Source organism: Miscanthus floridulus, chromosome 5 (assembly GCF_019320115.1).
Source record: "Miscanthus floridulus cultivar M001 chromosome 5, ASM1932011v1, whole genome shotgun sequence".
Classification (NCBI taxonomy): Eukaryota; Viridiplantae; Streptophyta; class Magnoliopsida; order Poales; family Poaceae; genus Miscanthus; species Miscanthus floridulus.
Genome location: NC_089584.1, coordinates 109,009,682 through 109,027,995, shown reverse-complemented (window position 1 = coordinate 109,027,995; position 18,314 = coordinate 109,009,682). Strand labels below are relative to the sequence as shown.

The 18,314-nt window shown below is 46.5% G+C and overlaps 3 protein-coding genes across 3 annotated transcripts; all 3 read left to right on the top strand.

The window, feature by feature from the left end:
- The first annotated feature begins 4,619 nt into the window (after positions 1-4,619).
- On the top strand, positions 4,620-5,778 carry LOC136452972 (protein S40-1-like). The gene has a single exon (XM_066453553.1). The coding sequence runs from the start codon at positions 4,856-4,858 to the stop codon at positions 5,342-5,344; it is 489 nt and encodes a 162-aa protein (XP_066309650.1). The 5' UTR covers positions 4,620-4,855; the 3' UTR covers positions 5,345-5,778.
- Positions 5,779-7,028: 1,250 nt separating this feature from the next.
- Positions 7,029-8,839, top strand: LOC136452971 (uncharacterized). Its single transcript, XM_066453552.1, has one exon. It carries the CDS (start codon positions 7,029-7,031, stop codon positions 8,349-8,351), a length of 1,323 nt encoding a protein of 440 aa, XP_066309649.1. The 3' UTR covers positions 8,352-8,839.
- An 8,497-nt stretch (positions 8,840-17,336) lies between these two features.
- On the top strand, positions 17,337-18,081 carry LOC136452970 (early nodulin-like protein 1). The gene is made up of 2 exons (XM_066453551.1): positions 17,337-17,526; positions 17,642-18,081. The coding sequence occupies exons 1-2, from the start codon at positions 17,337-17,339 to the stop codon at positions 18,079-18,081; spliced, it is 630 nt and encodes a 209-aa protein (XP_066309648.1).
- The last annotated feature ends 233 nt before the right edge of the window (positions 18,082-18,314 follow it).

The window sequence follows — 18,314 nt, the reverse complement described above, 5'->3', positions numbered from 1 at the left end:
CTGGACCTTTGCATTGCTGAGAAGAACAAAATGAACTTCAACTAGACTAGCTTAACTAAACTGGGATGGAGAAATGTGTACCGCGGATTTGCCTCAGAAACTGGCCTTCAGTTGGCCAATAAGAAGCTGCACAACAAGCTATCGGCCATGTGGCGACACTACTTCGCCTGGCGCGACCGTATCACCCATACAGGACTCAGACGTGACCCCCAAACTAGAGGTGTCACAGCTAATCCCAGCTTGTTCCAGGAAGAGGAAGAGGTAACTCCTTTCATCTATTCTTTGGGTCTACTCGTGCAATGACATGTACTGTTCGAATACTAACTTGTTCACCTTTAGGACAATGCTGAGGAATGTGTGGATCTCGGGGCTCCACCAGATTTCCTTGATGAACTAACCACTCTGTACGGGCACCAAACCAGAGATAGGGGCACAATGCTCAGTGTCGATGGGCACCATGAGAGGACACCGCCACGGATGACCGAAGCCACTCCAGCAGCTATGTCATAGGACTTCGTAGCTAGATCCAGTGTTGGTCAGTCGTCCAAAAGGCACACCAGGGAACAGGTGGTGGACAACCTACATAAAAATAAGAGTGCCAGCTTGGAGGACTACGTGAGAGACATCTCAGACACCGTGAAAGAGATGGCATTAGGGAGTCAATAACTCAGCTGGGAGGAAAAGGAGATGGACCAAGTGCGTCAGATTTTAGAACAAGATGGTTTTCCAGAGGGAACCGAGGAGTTCCTCAGAGCCACGTACCTATGCAGGAAGAAACTCAACCGTAGGACATTCCTAACCATGAAAACACGCGATGGCCGACTGTCTTGGATCACCTTTAACTGGGAAAACAAGTAGACAAATGGAACTGCAGCAACGCTGATGTTTAGGCATCCTTCGTTTAATTTCTTTGCATGAGTGTTCAAATGTTTCAATTGATGTGTGTTTGCTTGTTCGAATTCGTTTCATGTACCGTGAGCGTTTGGCATGAACTCTTTGTTCTTTGTGTACTGCATCATAATAAACTTCTGCCCAGTTTCCTTCTTTTATGTTATTTATTTACTCATATTTGTGTAAAAAGGCAACAACAGAGGATTATACATTTGTTCCTTCTCAAGGGTCATGCTATTTTCTTGATCTATATGTTTTTTTCTTGATCTATTCCATATTTATCAACATTGATATTCCTCCATGGAAGCTTGACATTATTGTACTTAACAACAGGTGAAGAAGCCTTATAAGGGTGGCAAGCCTAAAATTGACTATCCAGTGAGTTGCAGGTTGTCAGGTATTGAACTGTAAATCTGTAATCAAGTCTTGCTTTCGATTAATTTGTCAACTCAATAGCATGTCGGAGCTTATTTTCCACAAAATCCATTTTCTTATTTAACTCATTTTCCTTTTCTTCCGGTTCCTTCTCTTTACTTGCTTGTTTTTGCTCCATCTCCATCTCCAATTGATGTTGTTTCAGCTGCAATTTACAGCGCGTTCTCCCTTCAGAAAATCATTATTTTCCATTTGCTTGTGCTTTATATCATCAGTCAAAGCCTTTTCCTTACGCTCAAGACTCTCCAGCTGGTCCTTGTATTTTTCATCCATTTCGAGCTTCACATCATTTAACCTTTTTTCTTCATTGTCACGCCACCGTTCTAAATTCATCCTCTCAATTTTTAGCTTTTTGTCCTCCTCTACTAGGAGGGCTCTTTTTTCGTCTAGCTATTCCCACTCTTCTTCAAATTTCTGCTGTTGCTTCCTCAAATCCTCCATCTCCTCAGATAGGGAGTTGCTTCGCATTCTGTATTCCTCAATCTCCTTCTTAAGTTTTGCTGTCAGCAAGCTATGCTCCTGCCTCTCTTGCTCTGTGAGTTTTAGATTATTCTCCTCTTCTGATATTCTTTCCTTTTCAGCTTCTACTGCTAATTTGATCCTTTACAGCTCCATTTTGTATGTCTCCAATTGCTCTCTTTCATGATTCACTTGCTGCTTTTCTTCCAGTAATCTTTTTTCATCATTTTCAATGATTCGTCCCACCTCTTCGGAGGCTTGGATTTGGCATCAATGATTCAGTTGCTGTTTTGTAGAATGAGCAGCACTGAATATTCCGACGAACAGTCCAGTGAGAGCACAACTTCTAGTGATGACCCCAAGAAGAAACTCAAGGCAAACATAGTCAAGTTGGCGGGTCTTGGAGCTGCGCTTGCTGCTATGGCTTGTTCCAGGCAAAGTCCTGTGCCTAATCCTTAGTGCCCATTTGAAGACATGATCGGGCGACAATGGGTGGAAGCAAATTTGCATAACGAACGTATGTGCTTCGACAACTTTCGGATGTATCCTCACTCATTCATGAAGTTGCACAATGAGTTAGTGCAGTATCATGGGCTGGGTAGTTCACAAGACATGGAGTCGTATGAGTCACTAGCTATGTTCCTGTGGGTGTGTGCGATAAAGCAGGCAACTAGACAGATAACCCAAAGATTTGGGAGGGGTATGGTCACAGTTAGTCAGAAGATGGGTGAGGATGCAGACGCCATGTACTCCTTTGCCCAGACTGTTGTTGCAGTAAAGGATCCGGAGTATAGAAAAATCCATCTTAGGTTCGACGAATTCAGACCCTACTTTGATGGGTGCATAGGGGCTTTGGATGGAACACACATCAAAGTGCAAGTTAGTCGCAAGTCACGGTTGGACTTCATGAATAGAAAAGGAGAAGTTACCATGAATGTGTTAGGGATAGTGGACATGGACGGGCTTTTCACATATATTGGTGCGGGATCAACGGGGTCTTCTCATGACATGTTGGTTCTGACGTATTATATGGGGCGACCAGATTACCCGTATCCCCCAGCAGGTAATATTGCATTATCGTTGACTACGTTGTCAGTTTCTAAGAGTACATTTGTGAGTAATGGGTGAAATGACTTGATGAATTGTAGGACGATACTACCTGGTGGACTCTGGATACGCCGTGCGCGCAGGATATTTGGGGCCATATCAGAATGCAAGATACCATATGGATGACTTCAGAGCTAGAGAGGCAGATGGATATATGGAGAAATTCAACTACTAGCATTCAAGGCTTCGCAATGTTGTGGAACAGCCGTTTGGGAGGCTGAAAGCTCGCTGGCACATTCTGTCCGAAGTCCCAAATTATGTGAGACCTAAGCAAGTGAAGGTGGTAATTGCATGTTTTGCTCTACACAATTTTGTGGAGGGCGAAAACGGGCGGAGGGCTACGGTGAGGAATCTTCATAGGGGTGTATATTACAACCTGTCAGCATGGCGGCATCAGTTGAAAGTGAAGATATGTCACAAGTGCGAGATTGGATCGCTATGGGACTATGGGCTATGTAGTGCACGTGTATGTTGTACCTCTTTGTTATGCTATGTTGTCTCCAAGTGGCCTGAGACGCACGCATGTGATTACAGTACTAACTGACACCTCTTTGTTTGTTGAATTTCAGATCTTGCTGAGCAATTCGCTCTTTTGTGTGGGCTTTTCTTCTGGTTGCAGGGTTGCAGGTAACCGCAATACCATTTCTTTGTTGTTAATAATGTGGGCAAACTAAGTGTCTGTTAGCACACATCTGAAGCTCGTAGATTCAGCTCTTGTTAAAACAAGTAACGACCGTAGCAGTAGCGTATTCTTTGTAGAATTAAAACAAAAGCTTTATTTTTTCAGTGGAGACAGTCAGTTTGCCTATGTAGCTCAGCATAGTTACAGATCAGGCTGGAAAATATATCTACCATGAATTCCTAGTATGCTTCTCTCTAGAGAGCCTGAGGCCCTTGCTGTGGCGTGCCTAGCCTGAGCTAGCCCTGGCTTCCCAGTTTCCTACAATGGGAAAGGCCATGGTCTGATGTTTTCACCTGCTCGACTGCTTATGCTACAAATAAACTGATGTGCCTTTCTGTTTCCCCTCTTTTCTTGACTGCAGGGTCATCCCAAAATCCTTGATGCCCAGAGAGGTGAGCCTCTTCTACGTCCTGGAGACTTTGCATGCATTTGATTGCTGTTGTTGTTCACTGCTGCTATCTTTGGAATGCATGTCTGGCTACCTTCGTGATGTCTGGCTACAGATTTTGTAAAGTCTCCATTTATGCCAATTTACAATATGTTGTAGTTGTGCCATTAGTAGAGTACTCAATGTGTTGTAATGTTGTGGTATTTGAGAGGTTGTAGACGGTAGACTGTTGTAATGTAGACTGTTGTAATGGCTACTGTAGATGTAGAGGACTGTAGACATTTGGAAATATTTGGTGATGACTAATTAACCATTGTAATGGGCAGTTGGCTAGAAGAAGATTGCAGATGTCAGTTTTCTTTTATCAGTTTGATATCTGCACACAATTTGTGGCGCCATTTGTTTATTCCCGCCGGAATTTGAATTGAATTGGTTGCTGTCAGAAATTTGAATTGGATTAACTGCTTCGGCTGCTGCTGGCTGATGGGCTGCTTGCTCGGCTGATTTCGGTTCCTGTGGCTGTTGGAGCAGCCGAACGGGTTGCTACTCATTTCTACACCGACCGAGCCCTGACAAAAGAGACGGTCCTGCTAGTGCATATATATGGACAACCGCGGCGACGTCAGGGCGCGCAACACACCAGAACAGGCCAGATGGTTCGATCCATGCATCCATCCACTCCGAGCGTGTGCTGCCTGCACCGTCACGAACACCGTACGTGATCGAGCGAGCCAGCGCCGCCCGCCGCCCGCCGCCCGCCGCCCGATGCTTACAGTCCACTCCCCACCGCATCCGCATATGACGCCATGCGCGGCTGGCACCGCACCTTCCCAGCTTCCTCCGCTAGCCCCTAAGCGCTTACAGAGTATAAATCCAGCAACGGACGCGAACCAATGCCGCAGGCTGTGCATCGTCTAGCGATGGAAGAGTTCCAGGAAGCCGACGTGCTGTGGCCGGACGTTGCCCTCGCCCACCACCACGACTGCCACCGCCACCGCCCGGCCGACTCCCACGGCCACAGCCACCAGCACCTCACAGGTCAGCAGCAACCACGCGCCGCGGTCGTCCACACACCGCTGCAGTCCCCGCCCGTGCGCATCCCCTCGATGCCGCCGCCGGCCACGGGGGCGGCGCGCCCGACGAGCCGGGAGGACTGGTGGACGCGCAGCTACTACGGCGATGACGACGACAGCTCTGAAGAAGTGGGGATCGTGCCGCCGCACGTGGTGGCGGCGAGGCGGCGCGCGGAGGATCAGCGGAGAATGATGGCCTCGTCGGTGTGCATGGGCCACGGGCGCACGCTCAAGGGCCGCGACCTCCGCGCCGTCCGCAACGCCGTGCTCCACATGACCGGATTCCTCAGCAGCTCCGACAAGTACTGACGGACGGCTATAGTAGATTGCACCCTCGTTCTAAATTATAGTTTGTTTGACTTTTTTTTTACTTCAAATTTGACCACTTGTCTTATTTAAAAAACTTATGCAACATAGTCAAATATAAGTCACTTTTGAAAAACTTTTGTTAATAAAGCAAGCCGCAACAAAAAAAAATAATATTTTACATAAATTTTTAAATAAGACGAGTGATCAAATTTAAGATAAAAAATCAAATAAACTATAATTTGGAACAGATTTAGTAGCAATCTAAAGTCAGGAATGGCAGCCGGATAGTCGTGTTTTTTTTTCTGCATTGGGGTTTGAACTTTGAACCAGGCACAACCAGTGCCAATGTGCCATGGTAACGTGGCGTGGTAGATAAATTAAATCAGCATGATGGGTGTAATTTCTGCGCCACTTGCTAGATGGTATATACATCCAGATAGCAATCTAATACTCCAATCTAATGCATTGCAATGAAAAAAAGTTCTTGTCGAACTATGTTTATATGTCATCTTGGTTACCGCACAAATCAACATGGTGTGGCTTGCGATATGCTTGACTTCGTTATTTATCATACCATCAACTCCTCTAGCAGTAACAAAATGGGTTAAAAAAAGATTTCAGGAGATAGCCTTCTGATTAAGAGAGGTGGATGTTTTTTGACGCCATCTCTATGGCTACAGACTACAGAGTACAGACCATTTGATAGAGCTTGCACACCTCTAAAAATTGAAAAAGAAATTATTTCTTATAACAGATAGCAGTGGAGACTGCTAGTTCCATATTTGCGCTGTGATGTGAACTCTGTCGCAGGGCTTGGCAGAAGAAACGAAGCGGGCGAAGCTGGAGATGCATGCAGCGACAAAACGGCAGGTGGTTTCTGGCTCGCGAAGAAACTAACAAAAAGTGACTCGTCAGATCAGCTGGTAATATAGACATGGAGTAAAACCGCACACAGAGAATGAGAGAAGGAAACCTTGTCCAGTACCAGTTTTATGCCCAATCTGTTCTTCTGGTACGAGCTCCGTTTAAAGTAAACACACGCCATTGGTGGTGTGCACGCGTGTAGAGACTCCGTGCCCATCGCTTTCAGAGATGACGCGACATTGCTGGCCATACAAAGTGAGGGTCCGTCCAGACAGGGCAGGCACTTCGGAGGCAGGATGTGGACAGCAATGGGTACAATAGGGTGAACCCTCCTGGGCAGCAGCTGGTTAGTGGGTGAGACAGTGTGCTGATTAGCCGCTAATCCGTGGGCTGCTGACGGAGCAGGCTTTGTGTTTGCATCTGATTTATGTCTCATCAGCAGCGAAAATCAGGTCATCCATGCCCTACTCGTGTCCAGATGCAATGAGGCAATGGAAATATTTTGAAGAATTGCACGGTCGGTATCGCTGATTGATAAAAGTTTCTGCTGTCTCAAAAAGGTTTCTTGGGATGGGATAGATGCAAATCGGAACCGAGTGCTGTTTCCACGACATGTACGGTCTGTTCGCTGGTTGGTTTCTGGGCTGATTTGGGCTGGCTGGTGCTAGTTTGTTGTGAGAGGAAAACACTGTTGGCTGGTTGATTTGGGCTGGCTGAAACCAACAAGCGAACAGGCTGGTAAGCTCATAACTGTTTTGCATATTGTAAGTAACATTTGAGGTGGTCTATTGGGCCGTAATTTGTCCAGGCCCATGCGAATATGACTTGCTTGCCGGGCCTGGTTTGCCAAGGCCAGATCGGCCCATACTCCGGCCTTTCAGCTCATCACTCCGGCCAGATCGGTCATTGTTCGGCTGTTCCTATTTCTCAAAAAAAAAAAAAAAAAAAAAGTTCGCCTGTTCCCCTCTGGACTCTGGTGGTCTGTCCTCTGCCCCTCGTCGAGGTCTGGAGATCTCATGGGATGGTACCCGAATCCCCCTCCCCGCTGCAGAGAACAAAGCAGCCGGCGAAGCAGATGTGCGGGACGAGTGCTGCTTCACATCGGCCGATCAAGCCATCACCACCATCCCACGCTCCGGGACGGTTAACTCTGAGTCTGACCAGCCCCTTCGCGTCGCCGCTGCTGCTATTACTCGCCGCCTCCGCCGCCGCCGTGTTCCTCTACTCCCTGACCGCCGCCCACTCGTACGAGTCCCGCGGCGAGGTTTCGTCCCTCTCCTCCCCGACGGTGGAGACCATCGAGAGCGCGCGCACCATCTGGGAGCTACCCGCCGCGGCGCCGGCCAGGGCGGTCCTCTTCGTCGCCCACGGCTGCCGCTGCCGGCCGGAGAACTTCTGGCCGCCGTCCCCGCGCTGCCCGGGGTGTGTCGGCCTGCCGGAGGACGTCGCCATCACGGACCGCGCGCTGCGGAGGCGGTTCGCGGTGCTGGCCATTGCGAGCGCCAGGGAGTGCTGGTCGCTGGGGAAGGAGGTCAGCGCCACCAAGCGGGTGATTCGGTCCTGGGCAGCCAAGAACGGACTTGAAGGCCTGCCGGTAGTCGCCCTCGGCGCTTCCTCCGGCGGGTACTTCGTGTCCAGGCTGGCGGGCAAGATGAGCCTCGCCGCCGTCGTGATTATGATCGCCGAGGGCGCGTTCGGCGGCTCAGCTGGCGCGCTGCCGGCGGTTTACCCGCCCGCGATTTTCATCCACATGCCGAAAGATAAGCGGAGGGCAGCGTTGGTGGATAAGAATTCGAAGATGCTGATGAAGAATGGCGTTGAGGTGAAGGAGCTCCAGAGCCTTGAGCTCCCTTTGACGCCTACGCTGCTTTCCGAGAGGATACCTGGGCTGGACCGCGGGCTATCAGAAAGGATCTGGACAGCGTTCAGGGAAGAAGCTTTCGTTGATGAGAAAGGATACATGAAGGAGGATGGCCGGGAAACGCCATGGAAGGATGCATTGGTCAAGAGGGGCTTCTGGGAAGAGGTGTCTGCGTTGGCTAATCACATCCAGGAAGAGCTGAATCTTGCTTATGGGTACCATGAGATGACGAGCTTACAAGCTGATGAGATGTTTGATTGGGTTGACAAGCATTTGACATGAGGAGGCTATGGTTGGGTATGAAAAATTAAACTTCTTGTTGTTGGAGGATTGGAGGGGAATGCAAATGCAGCTCAAGTTCTTGTGTCATGAACTGGTGAACACAGAAGACGCACACAACATATTTGTTCTTTAGATTCGGATGAACTGACTTTATGTGAAATGTGTACGCTACTTTCAACTTGCTGTTGTGCTTGTGCAATGGATTTGAGAAAATACTGAGATAGTTCAGTTAGATCTTTCTCTGATCTGCAGTGTCGACTCTCTGTTAATCAAGATGAGATTTCTTGAATAATCACACTCGGGATCATCTTTTTTGTAAGACCCTGCATTTATGCTAGCTAGAACTAACCTTATGATCTGTTGAATTTGTTTTCCTTTCTGTACTTAATGTTATTTTCACTCTTTCAGACACTTGTGTACTATTGTATCCATTCTCCAATGGTCCAAATAAACCTGCAGCGGCCATTTCATTTCGTTATAACACTGAAATATATATGTACGCCTACCAAATCCGGATACAGTCCAAGCTTGTTAGTTTCCACGGTTGATAAGTTTTGTTCATTTCAGGGACTCCTCTGGTTTCCGACAGACCAACGTGATGAAACTTTTGTTCAGTACTACTGTTAAGTTTGGCATGCTATGGTCTCTACTGAGTAGTATTAAGTAGCCTACTAATGCATGGAACAATCTCTGTATTTTCTATTGATGAGGGAGTTTTTTTTTCCTCGTTAGTTGTATGAGTTTAATTTAACTGAGCTGAAACAATTCTATATTTTGGCTCTTGGTTCTGTAGTGATGTCAAAGTTCCAGGATACTGGGCATCTTCATCTCTTGACCTTTTCTTTTGGTCTTGTCAGCAGTTCAGTCAGCCATCGTTCTACGGTAGCTAGTAGCTTCCAGATTTACATGGCATCTTTAAGATATGCTGTGACCTCCAGTGTTGTAGGTTGTAGCACAATGCATAAGCATCTGAATTTGGTCGCCCTCCGATTGCAAAAACCAATTATGCTTATTCTGCCAATTTTTACAAACTGGGAGACAAATCTGACAGCCATATACTCCTATCCAATATCCTTTCAGGCGTTTATATTTGCGGTTTCTGGTCACAGTTATACGACTCGCCACACTTGTGTTTCAAACTGAAGAGATAAATAATGGTTTGCATAAGACATGTTAGTGTTACTGTTCTTTTAATTTACTAGTAAAAATATGTCAGTACGTTGTGACAGGAGAAATAAACTATCAAATGTATATGGAAAACTCGGATAGGAATGTTACACATCCATTTATGTCTTACCATTTCTATAAAAATTTAAAACTATAATTTGTTTTATGATGACCGCAACATCCATAATAGAAACTAATGCTGGTATAGTGTCCTGCAACCTTGACAATAATATGACTATAGGAAAAATAAGTTGTATGTTAACAACATTGATAGATCCCCCACGTGTAAAATATAGAAATATTTACTCATAAAATATCAAGTTAATTATGTGACTTGCTTTGAGTACCTATAAAAATATGTAATTCTAATCTCTAATTCAAATCGACATAGTTAGATGCCGATATGTTAAGAATGGCCAGTCTATTGATGATTATGACAAGAGACCCTCTTTATTCTCCATATCAAATGGCAGTCCTCGTTGAACATTGATGGGTGCATGCATGGCATATTTATTTAGATTGGAACACTACTTTTCTGCTATGAAACAGTGTTTTTCTCTCACAATATTTCAGCATAAACATCGACATAAGCCAAATTTCAGCATAAGCGAACAGGGTGAATAAATTGTTCAAAATTTTAATTTACAGTTTAATTAATTGGACTATCAGCCAAAGGTCTCATGCATGAGAAGTTCATCTTTTTAATGAAACACCCTTGGACTATCACTGAAATCTCTAGCTAATCCCTCACAACTAAAGAGAAGACACGGTTTTGATGCTACGAAAACTTCGCCTCACCTCCCTGTCCTCCCCCGTGCTATCGTCTCCTCGCTCCCATACATCGCTCCGTCGGTCTGCCTTTCCCCTTCGATCCGTGAGTCGACGCTCCTATGCCCGCGCCCGCGATAAAAACACAAAAGGAAAGAGCTCAAAAGGAAACCTCGCTCCCGTGATTCGTCCGCCCGGTAGTTTCGCGACACCTATCTTGCGCGGCCATCATCGCCATCGCGCAGACACCCTCATCCTCGCTCGCGCCCTCGCTCCACGCGCGGCCGGCCACCGTCGTCTGCATCTGTCGCGCCCCCATCATCATCGCCCCTCACTCGCAGCTCGTCGTGCCTCTGCCGCCCGTGCCTGCCTTGCGGCGGCCGATGCGGCGGCGCTCGAGGACGCGCGGGGGCCAGCTCGTAGCCCTGTCCCAGGCCGCACAGCGGCGGCCCTCGCCAGGTCACGCGGAGCCGCTTCCGTCGGCCCACCCCGTGCCGCGCGGCAGTGCCCTCACTGGATCTTTGTGCTCTGGCACCTGCAGGTTCTTCCCTCTCCCTTCTTTGAGCCCCTTCTGATTCGTAATCCAATAGTTTGGTTTTTTTCGTTTCTTTTGTATGTGTTCCATGGAAGGAGACTGAAAGCGATTATTGATGAGATCTTCAGATACTAGGCAGTATATTCGTCTATGTTATGAACACGTTCGTCTTGCCATTGTCAGTTGTGCTGCCTGGTGTAGTGAATATGTGGCGTTGTTCCATCACAATTTTTAGTTTTTATGCTCCATCATGTAGATACGCAATGTCGCTGATGGCTAAATCCAAGATCCATTCATACCCTGATCCACTCAATTTGATTCGATTCTCTTTTTGATCTTTGTGATGTTCGTTAATATTTTCCATTAATCTTATTGATCCATAAATTTCTGATTCTCTTTGAAACTATAGGTGGAGCCATGGAGGCATGGATGTCCAGTGGCATTGCAATGAGGATCGATCTATGGGCTATACTTGATTTGTTCTCCTTTGATTTCCCTAACTTCAATTGATTCATAAATGCTAATTTCTCCTAGATGCGATTCGTCCCGCAGTCACCAAACACATGGAATAAAAGGACAGATGTTCTCCATTTCTCCTAGATTTGAAGCAGTTACTAGTTGCATGAAAATATCATGTGGCGTCTACAATTTCTCCATGATCGATAGTTTCGCGGTGGACCGATGGATGTGCTTTCCAGATGAGGAATTGCACCGAGGAGTTTGTGCACATACTCTGGTGCCAAAGCACAGGGTTCGCGAGGGGGAGCTCAAAGTGTCGTGGCGTGACACTGCACAAGTGTGGCTGCTGGGAAGCTAGGATGGGGCAACTTCATGGCAAGAAGTAAGTTGGCATTGAAAAAATTGTCCTGCATACATTGTAGGGCCTGTCTTTCCCTTTTTTATACTCTGTTAGCTTGAGTTCAAATGTTTTTATGCATGGTTATGAGCAAAAAGTGCTGAGATGAAGTTGGCCTGATTTTACATTAGACATGGGGGTGCTCAATGATTAGTTCGACATATTTTAAGTTCATGTTAGGTCCTTGCAGGTTGCGGCCTATTTAAGGGATACAACAATTCTTGCCATCTTCTTTGGTTGGTCTTGCTTCTTAATTTCTATCCACATAAAATTTCTATTACTCTCAATTTCTACTATCTAGAATATTGTTTTTGTAGTAATTTTTGTAAGAGAGTTGCTATAAATTTTTGTAGGAGAGTTGATAGTTAAGATGATCTTCACAAGTATGCGTGGCAATGATTTTTGTGCTCTAGCTTTGGCTATTATTTCTTTGGTAACGTGAATGTAGCATCTTTCATCTTAATTATGGTCTGTAGCGTTAGCATGGACAATATACTATGTATAATAATAGGCAACCTTTTTTTTGGAAGCGTTGTGATTATTTCGGTTGCATCTTTGCCGCATTCTTGCAATTAGCTAAATCACATGGCATCCATTCTAGTTTTTCTTTGATCTATGCTGTCACTGTAGAACTACAGTGAATCATTAGTTTAGCATGAACTATGATTATTTGAGTAGATGAATGACTCAAGAAACACGCTCTTACCTAGGAAGGGTTTGGCAAGGCAAGCTACTTCAAGAACATTAAGATCCAAGTGCCACCGCCGTCATCAACTCCTCGCTGCCTTGCCTGCTCTAGAGATGAACCCAATGCCATAATATACACCGGGGTTCCTGCACCTCTGCTGCAAAACCACCATACCAGACGCCTCCTCGCTGCCTTACCTGGTCCAGAGACAGACCCATCCCAGCACCTGCGCACCTCCAAGGTCAGCTTGATCTACCTTGCTCATATTAATTGTCTCTTATCCCATAATGCACCGCCTGCAGGGAATGGGAGTTCAGTAAAAAGGTTTCTTGGCAAATTCTATGTATTACTCTGCTTTAATTAATTGCGTGTATAGTGCTAATTTGACTTCTACTCTTTTTGTTCAGACCATAGCCAGTTCGAGAAGAGGAGGGAAAATTTTGCCAAAGAAATTGATATTGTTATAGTTGATGTGGTACGCCTGTCTATCCGTGCCGATCTCATATCCTCCAGCTTGCTTCATTATACCTTTGTTTTGTTAGTAGTTCTCAATCGATGGCTTTAGCTTGTTGGTTGGGAAAAACAATTTGCAGTTTTGCACTGTCATTTTAGCAGAAACTATATAAAAAGTTTGGAACTGTCAGTGGCTTTGTCTTTTGAATTGAGAAGAAGATGCTGGTCAAATTAACCATGAGTCAAGGTTTTTAGAGAAGGTACTATCACCTCATTACTTATCTTAAATTAGCCACTTTATCTAACTGCTTCCATTTTTACCGTTCCTAATTTTTGAAATGGAGAGAGGGAGAGCCGGATCAGAGGGAGGAAAGGGCATTGTTTTAGAGGGAGTTGTTTTTTAAAAAAAATAACTACTTACGGCTATATTATTCCTTGAAGCATCCAGAATAGTTGTTCCAGTTAGATGCTTTGTGCAATTTAGCTTACTTAATGAGCCTGCTCCAATCAAAATGTGTCTCTGCTATTTTTAAAATATATATGGCCACTTTTGTGCTGTCATGATTCTAGAACATTACACCTAGGTATAGTTCAAATAAAAGGAGACTACAGAAAAACCTCCAAGGTGAGACCGATATATTATGGGAGAATTATCTATTTGACAGAACTGAAACAAATCAGTGTTTCGTATTTGGCATTAAAAAATTTGAACTTTCTTATCTGGCACCTAGTTGAAATTTGCTTTCGTAAATGGCACTACCGTCCATTTAGGACAGTAACGGTGTCAAGTGACTGGCAAAATGACATGAATACCCTTGTTTGTAGCAGAAACCCATGGTGCCAAATAGAGAAAGAATAAATAAACAGGTTGTCAAATAAAGAAATCATAAAAGGTTATTTGAATTGGTGACATTACAATTTTTACGAATTGGAAATAAACCATTACTATTTAGACCAATATAAACGTGGGAGATATGGATTTTAGAAGATTGGTTGATTGTTTGATGCAAAATGAAATATTCATATTTGCATGCATGTGATTGGCCTGCTGTTGGGTTCGTGCGCGTGGTTGTTGGAGAGGTGTTCCGTGCTTGCTGGCTCTAAACGAGCTTCGGCCTTTTGGTCTTGGGCCCGTAGGAACACAACAGAGGGAGAGGGGTACGGAACACAGAAAGGGATAGAGCAAGGGCGTCGTCGTGCTCCTCAGGCACACGTCCGCCATGGACGGCTGCTAGAGCTCAGCTAGCATGTGATTTCGGCCACCATTCTCGAATCTAAGGGCATGGGGAGGGAGAGGAGAGGTAGGGGATTCACGTAGGCTAGTTACCTCGGCCGATTGCAGCGCAGGGAGGGAGATCGATGGGCGCTCTCCTCTCTATGCAAGGACAGAGGAGGAAGAAGATGAGCGACGGGTGGGTGGCTGTGGAGCTGAGCTGCTCGGCGTGGCGGAGGAGAGTCAAGAGGCGAGAGGGGTGCCCCTTGTATAAGCAGCTGGAGGAGCGGGCTCAACACCACGGCATGGCCACGACAGACACACGGAGGACGGGCGACGTGCGTGGCGCAGCTGACGCCCGTGCAGCGCGGCGTGAGGTAGTAGCTTTATAGAGCTACGGAACAAGGCGAGCAGCGGGTGACTATGGCGCTGAGGCGACAGCCGCGTTGACGGTGCAGCGGACGCCGGGGCAGCGCGGCGTGTGTGGCGCAATTATACCTTGCTGCTCTCCCTCTCGCTCGTGGTTATACCTTTGCTCGCCGCGCCATGCACTCGCCATTGCCGCGCTCAAGCTCCGCCACCGCGTTAATAGCTGCTCGCACTGCCACAACCATCTCCGCCGCCACCACCCCAGGCCGCGGCTCGACGAGGAGCCTCGCTAGTTGGCTGCGGCGGCTCAGGCCACCCCCCCAGGCCGCGGCTCGTCGAGCAGAGGCCGGGGAAGGCCTCCCGCGGGGTGGCCTGCTCGCGCTCCAGCCGTGGAGCCAGGGCAGCCTCGCATAGTGGCACAACAGAGCCGGGGAAGAAGGTCGCGGGATCTAGGATTCTGGGGGCTCGGCCAAATTTCAGTTTTCTGAATCTAACATAGGGGTACATTGGATATAGGGAAAAAAAACTGACATGGTCAAACCAGCCAACTAACAGATGACTAATGAAAATGGACGGAAGTGCCATTTAAGAAAGAAAATTTTAACTTGATGCCAAATAGGAAAGTTCAAATTTTTGAGTGCCAAATATAAAGCACTGATTTATTTCGATGCCAAATAGATAATTCTCCCATATATTATTTTGTCACAGCTTGAAACCACACCACCACGGTCATTTTTTATGATGATCAGATGATCACCGAATTATATCAGTTACACTACATTGTCTTCAATACTGTTGGTAATATAATTTCTGGTTTGTGCAGATTAGCTATCAAGCCGGATCATATCCTTCTCAGTGATGTTTCTGAATGATGGTAAGATGGTAATGATCTATGATGTTGGACAGCTTGCTCCTCCGTTGTGTGAAGAAAAAGATTTGCTCAAATGGGGCTGAAGTGAGAGATAATTAATATTTTTACTTATGACTATATTTGTTTTACAAGGTAAGAAGTGGGTGTGGTTGGTTGCGGATCTCTCAGAGTACATTCCATTAGAAGTAAAGGTTATAGTAATGAAACGACACTATAGTTGGGAGTTGTTCATCTGCCTCGTGACTCATCTTGATCTGAGACAAGTGGCCTCATTTTGATCTCAGATAAGTACTTGTCTGTCAGTAGTAGATATATGATTTTACTTCAGCTTGGTGCAAGAAGGATTCAGGTATCACCAGGCAAAGGAGTCATATATGATGTCGATGTATTGCACGTTGCAAGCGCGACACTGTGATCACCGGTCATATGGATGTATATCACTCATGTGTTTGTGCATTTTCATTTATGTGTGTTCCTTGTGCTGGTTCTGATGGCACTTTTTTTTGAAACCTGACATACTTTCCACTTGTGCATTTTGACTAATTAGTCTTGTCTTTCCACGATTTATTGATGAATATTTAAATAAGATGCTCATAGATTAGCCAAACAAGCTTGACCATTTGCTTCTCAATTTTGTACTTATACCTGTAAAAAAAGTTATTTTGGTATTTCTATAATGTATTATGCTTTGAGCCCTCCAAAGCACACATTGAAAAAAAATTCTAATCCCGTTGCAACAAAAATTCTAATCCCATAGCGACGCACGAGCATGAACCTATTCGTGGATTTATTGGCGAACGAAAGAAATAGATATCGAAGATTTCTTTCTGCTGATATAAAATATTATTTTAGCCGCATCACGGAAAGGTCTATACAGTAGAGTTTGTGAGCCTATGACGCCACACTCTTCGTGACTGTGTTAATTTCATAATTTTGTCTTTTGGATTAAATATCACTTTAATATCAGTATTTAATTTTATAGTATTGTTATCTTATCGTGCGGTCCGTGAATTTTTAATATAAAAGTTTAGCGGTCCCATAGCAACGTACGGGCATGAACTAGTTATAAAAAAAAGAACAGGTGACGAGAAGGAGAAACGGGTCGATGGGTGTTGAAAAAACAAAAGAAAAGGCGGCAACGGAAATGAGAAACGGTCGGGCGTCCTGATGGATGAAGAAATCTGTCTGGCTTTAATAGCAGTATATATCACTAGATTTGATAGAGATATAAATTAATGACGTATATAGTAGCAATATCCTGGCGGCTGCGTTCGGAGATGTACGAGAAGCCAAAGGCATCCTACTATTTTAGCGTCCTCAAGTTGGTCAACTTATTTTTTCCCCTAACAGATATATACAGTAAATTTTGACTTTAGCTTGAAAGATGAACGAGAAATTTTGGGCTGCTGCTCACCACTTCAGTGTTATTAGTTTCTCTAGTCAGATGTTTTGCATGTTGACTCGCTTGAAATATGATCCTGCAGTGACGTGTGGCGTTTTCTCAGCAAAGAAACGACACATTTCAACAACAAGCAAAGCATTAACATTTTTTTTACAACAAGCTTTAACATTTATTGGTTTGCTTCGAGATATACACCCTAGGACGTGCAATAATTCCACAGGTAAGAAAATGAACCCAATAGAGATATAGAAGTGGAGATATATAGAGATGGTATACAAACGAGACTGTCTTCCTTGGGTGACACGGTCGGGTCTGCAGGTGCCGGCCGCCGCAGGCGTGTGCATGACATCGATCATCGGAGACCCAAGGAAGAAGATGGATATCTCGATCGACCCCGAGGCCTCAAAGCGGTGCACTCTCGCTGGTTCGTGCAAGAGTCATCAGCATGCATCTCTCCGGGGCCTCCACCTGTGCCTGCCGAGGTCAGCAATCGTATCACTCGCCGCGCGCCGTGCGCCTATATAAACCACCAGTTCCCTTTGCAGCCGTACATACCATCTCTCGATCGGCGTACCTCCTCCTCTGGAGGTAGCTTGATTATATTTTCAACTCCGATCCATTCCCAATTGCATCGCCAGGACTTGCCGGTCCACGGACGGCGATATGGGGGCTTCTCAGGTGTGGTCATCGGCGCCGGCCTGGCTCGTGATCGTCGTCGGCTTCGCGGCCGTGGTTTGCTCGTCGGAGGCTCACGTCTTCTACGCCGGTGGCCGCGACGGCTGGGTCCTCGACCCCACCGAGAGCTACAACCACTGGGCCGGGCGCAACCGGTTCCAAGTGAACGACACCATCGGTAACTGCGCCATCTCTCCTCTCCTCATTTTGCCCTCACGAATGCCGCACATCCCGATGAATTGGTTGAGCTCGAATCATGCGTGACGTACGTGCGTCTTCCTCCTGGCTCGCAGTGTTCACGCACGAGAAGGGCGTCGACTCGGTGCTGCAGGTGACGGAGCAGGACTTCGACACGTGCAACACGCGCAACCCGGTCCGGCGGCTCCAAGCCGCCGTCGGCAGCAGCGGCAGTTCGGTGTTCAGGCTCGACCGGTCCGGCCCGTTCTTCTTCATCAGCAGCGACGAGGACCGGTGCCAAAAGGGCCATAAGCTGTACATAATCGTGATGGCGGTTCGCCAGCCGACGACGCCGCCGGCACCTGACTCTGCGTTCCCGCCGGCGCCGGCACCTGAATCGGCGTTCCCGCCGGCGCCTTCACCGGTGTGGGCCTCGGCGCCCGAGAACGCGCATGCTCCACCGCCGACGGCGGGTGCGTCGCGTCTGGTCATCGACGAAGCGATCATCGGCTCTGTGGTTGGGGTTATAGGGGCTTTGGTGCTCTGTGCCGTGTAGCAGATCAGAAACCAAAGAGGGGGTTGCGCCTGTGTCGTTTTTGCCATCTCTGAACAGTTAGTTGTGCGAGAGACCGCGGTCAAAGTTAGTTACAGCTATGCTTAGATCCGGAAGCAGACAGAATAAAACATATTCCCCTCTACTCGTGAAAGGATGGCCTTTAGGACAGTCAAATTGCACTGTATCCAGGCTAGTTAAGCCATCTTAAACATCATGATAACACATGACTACTG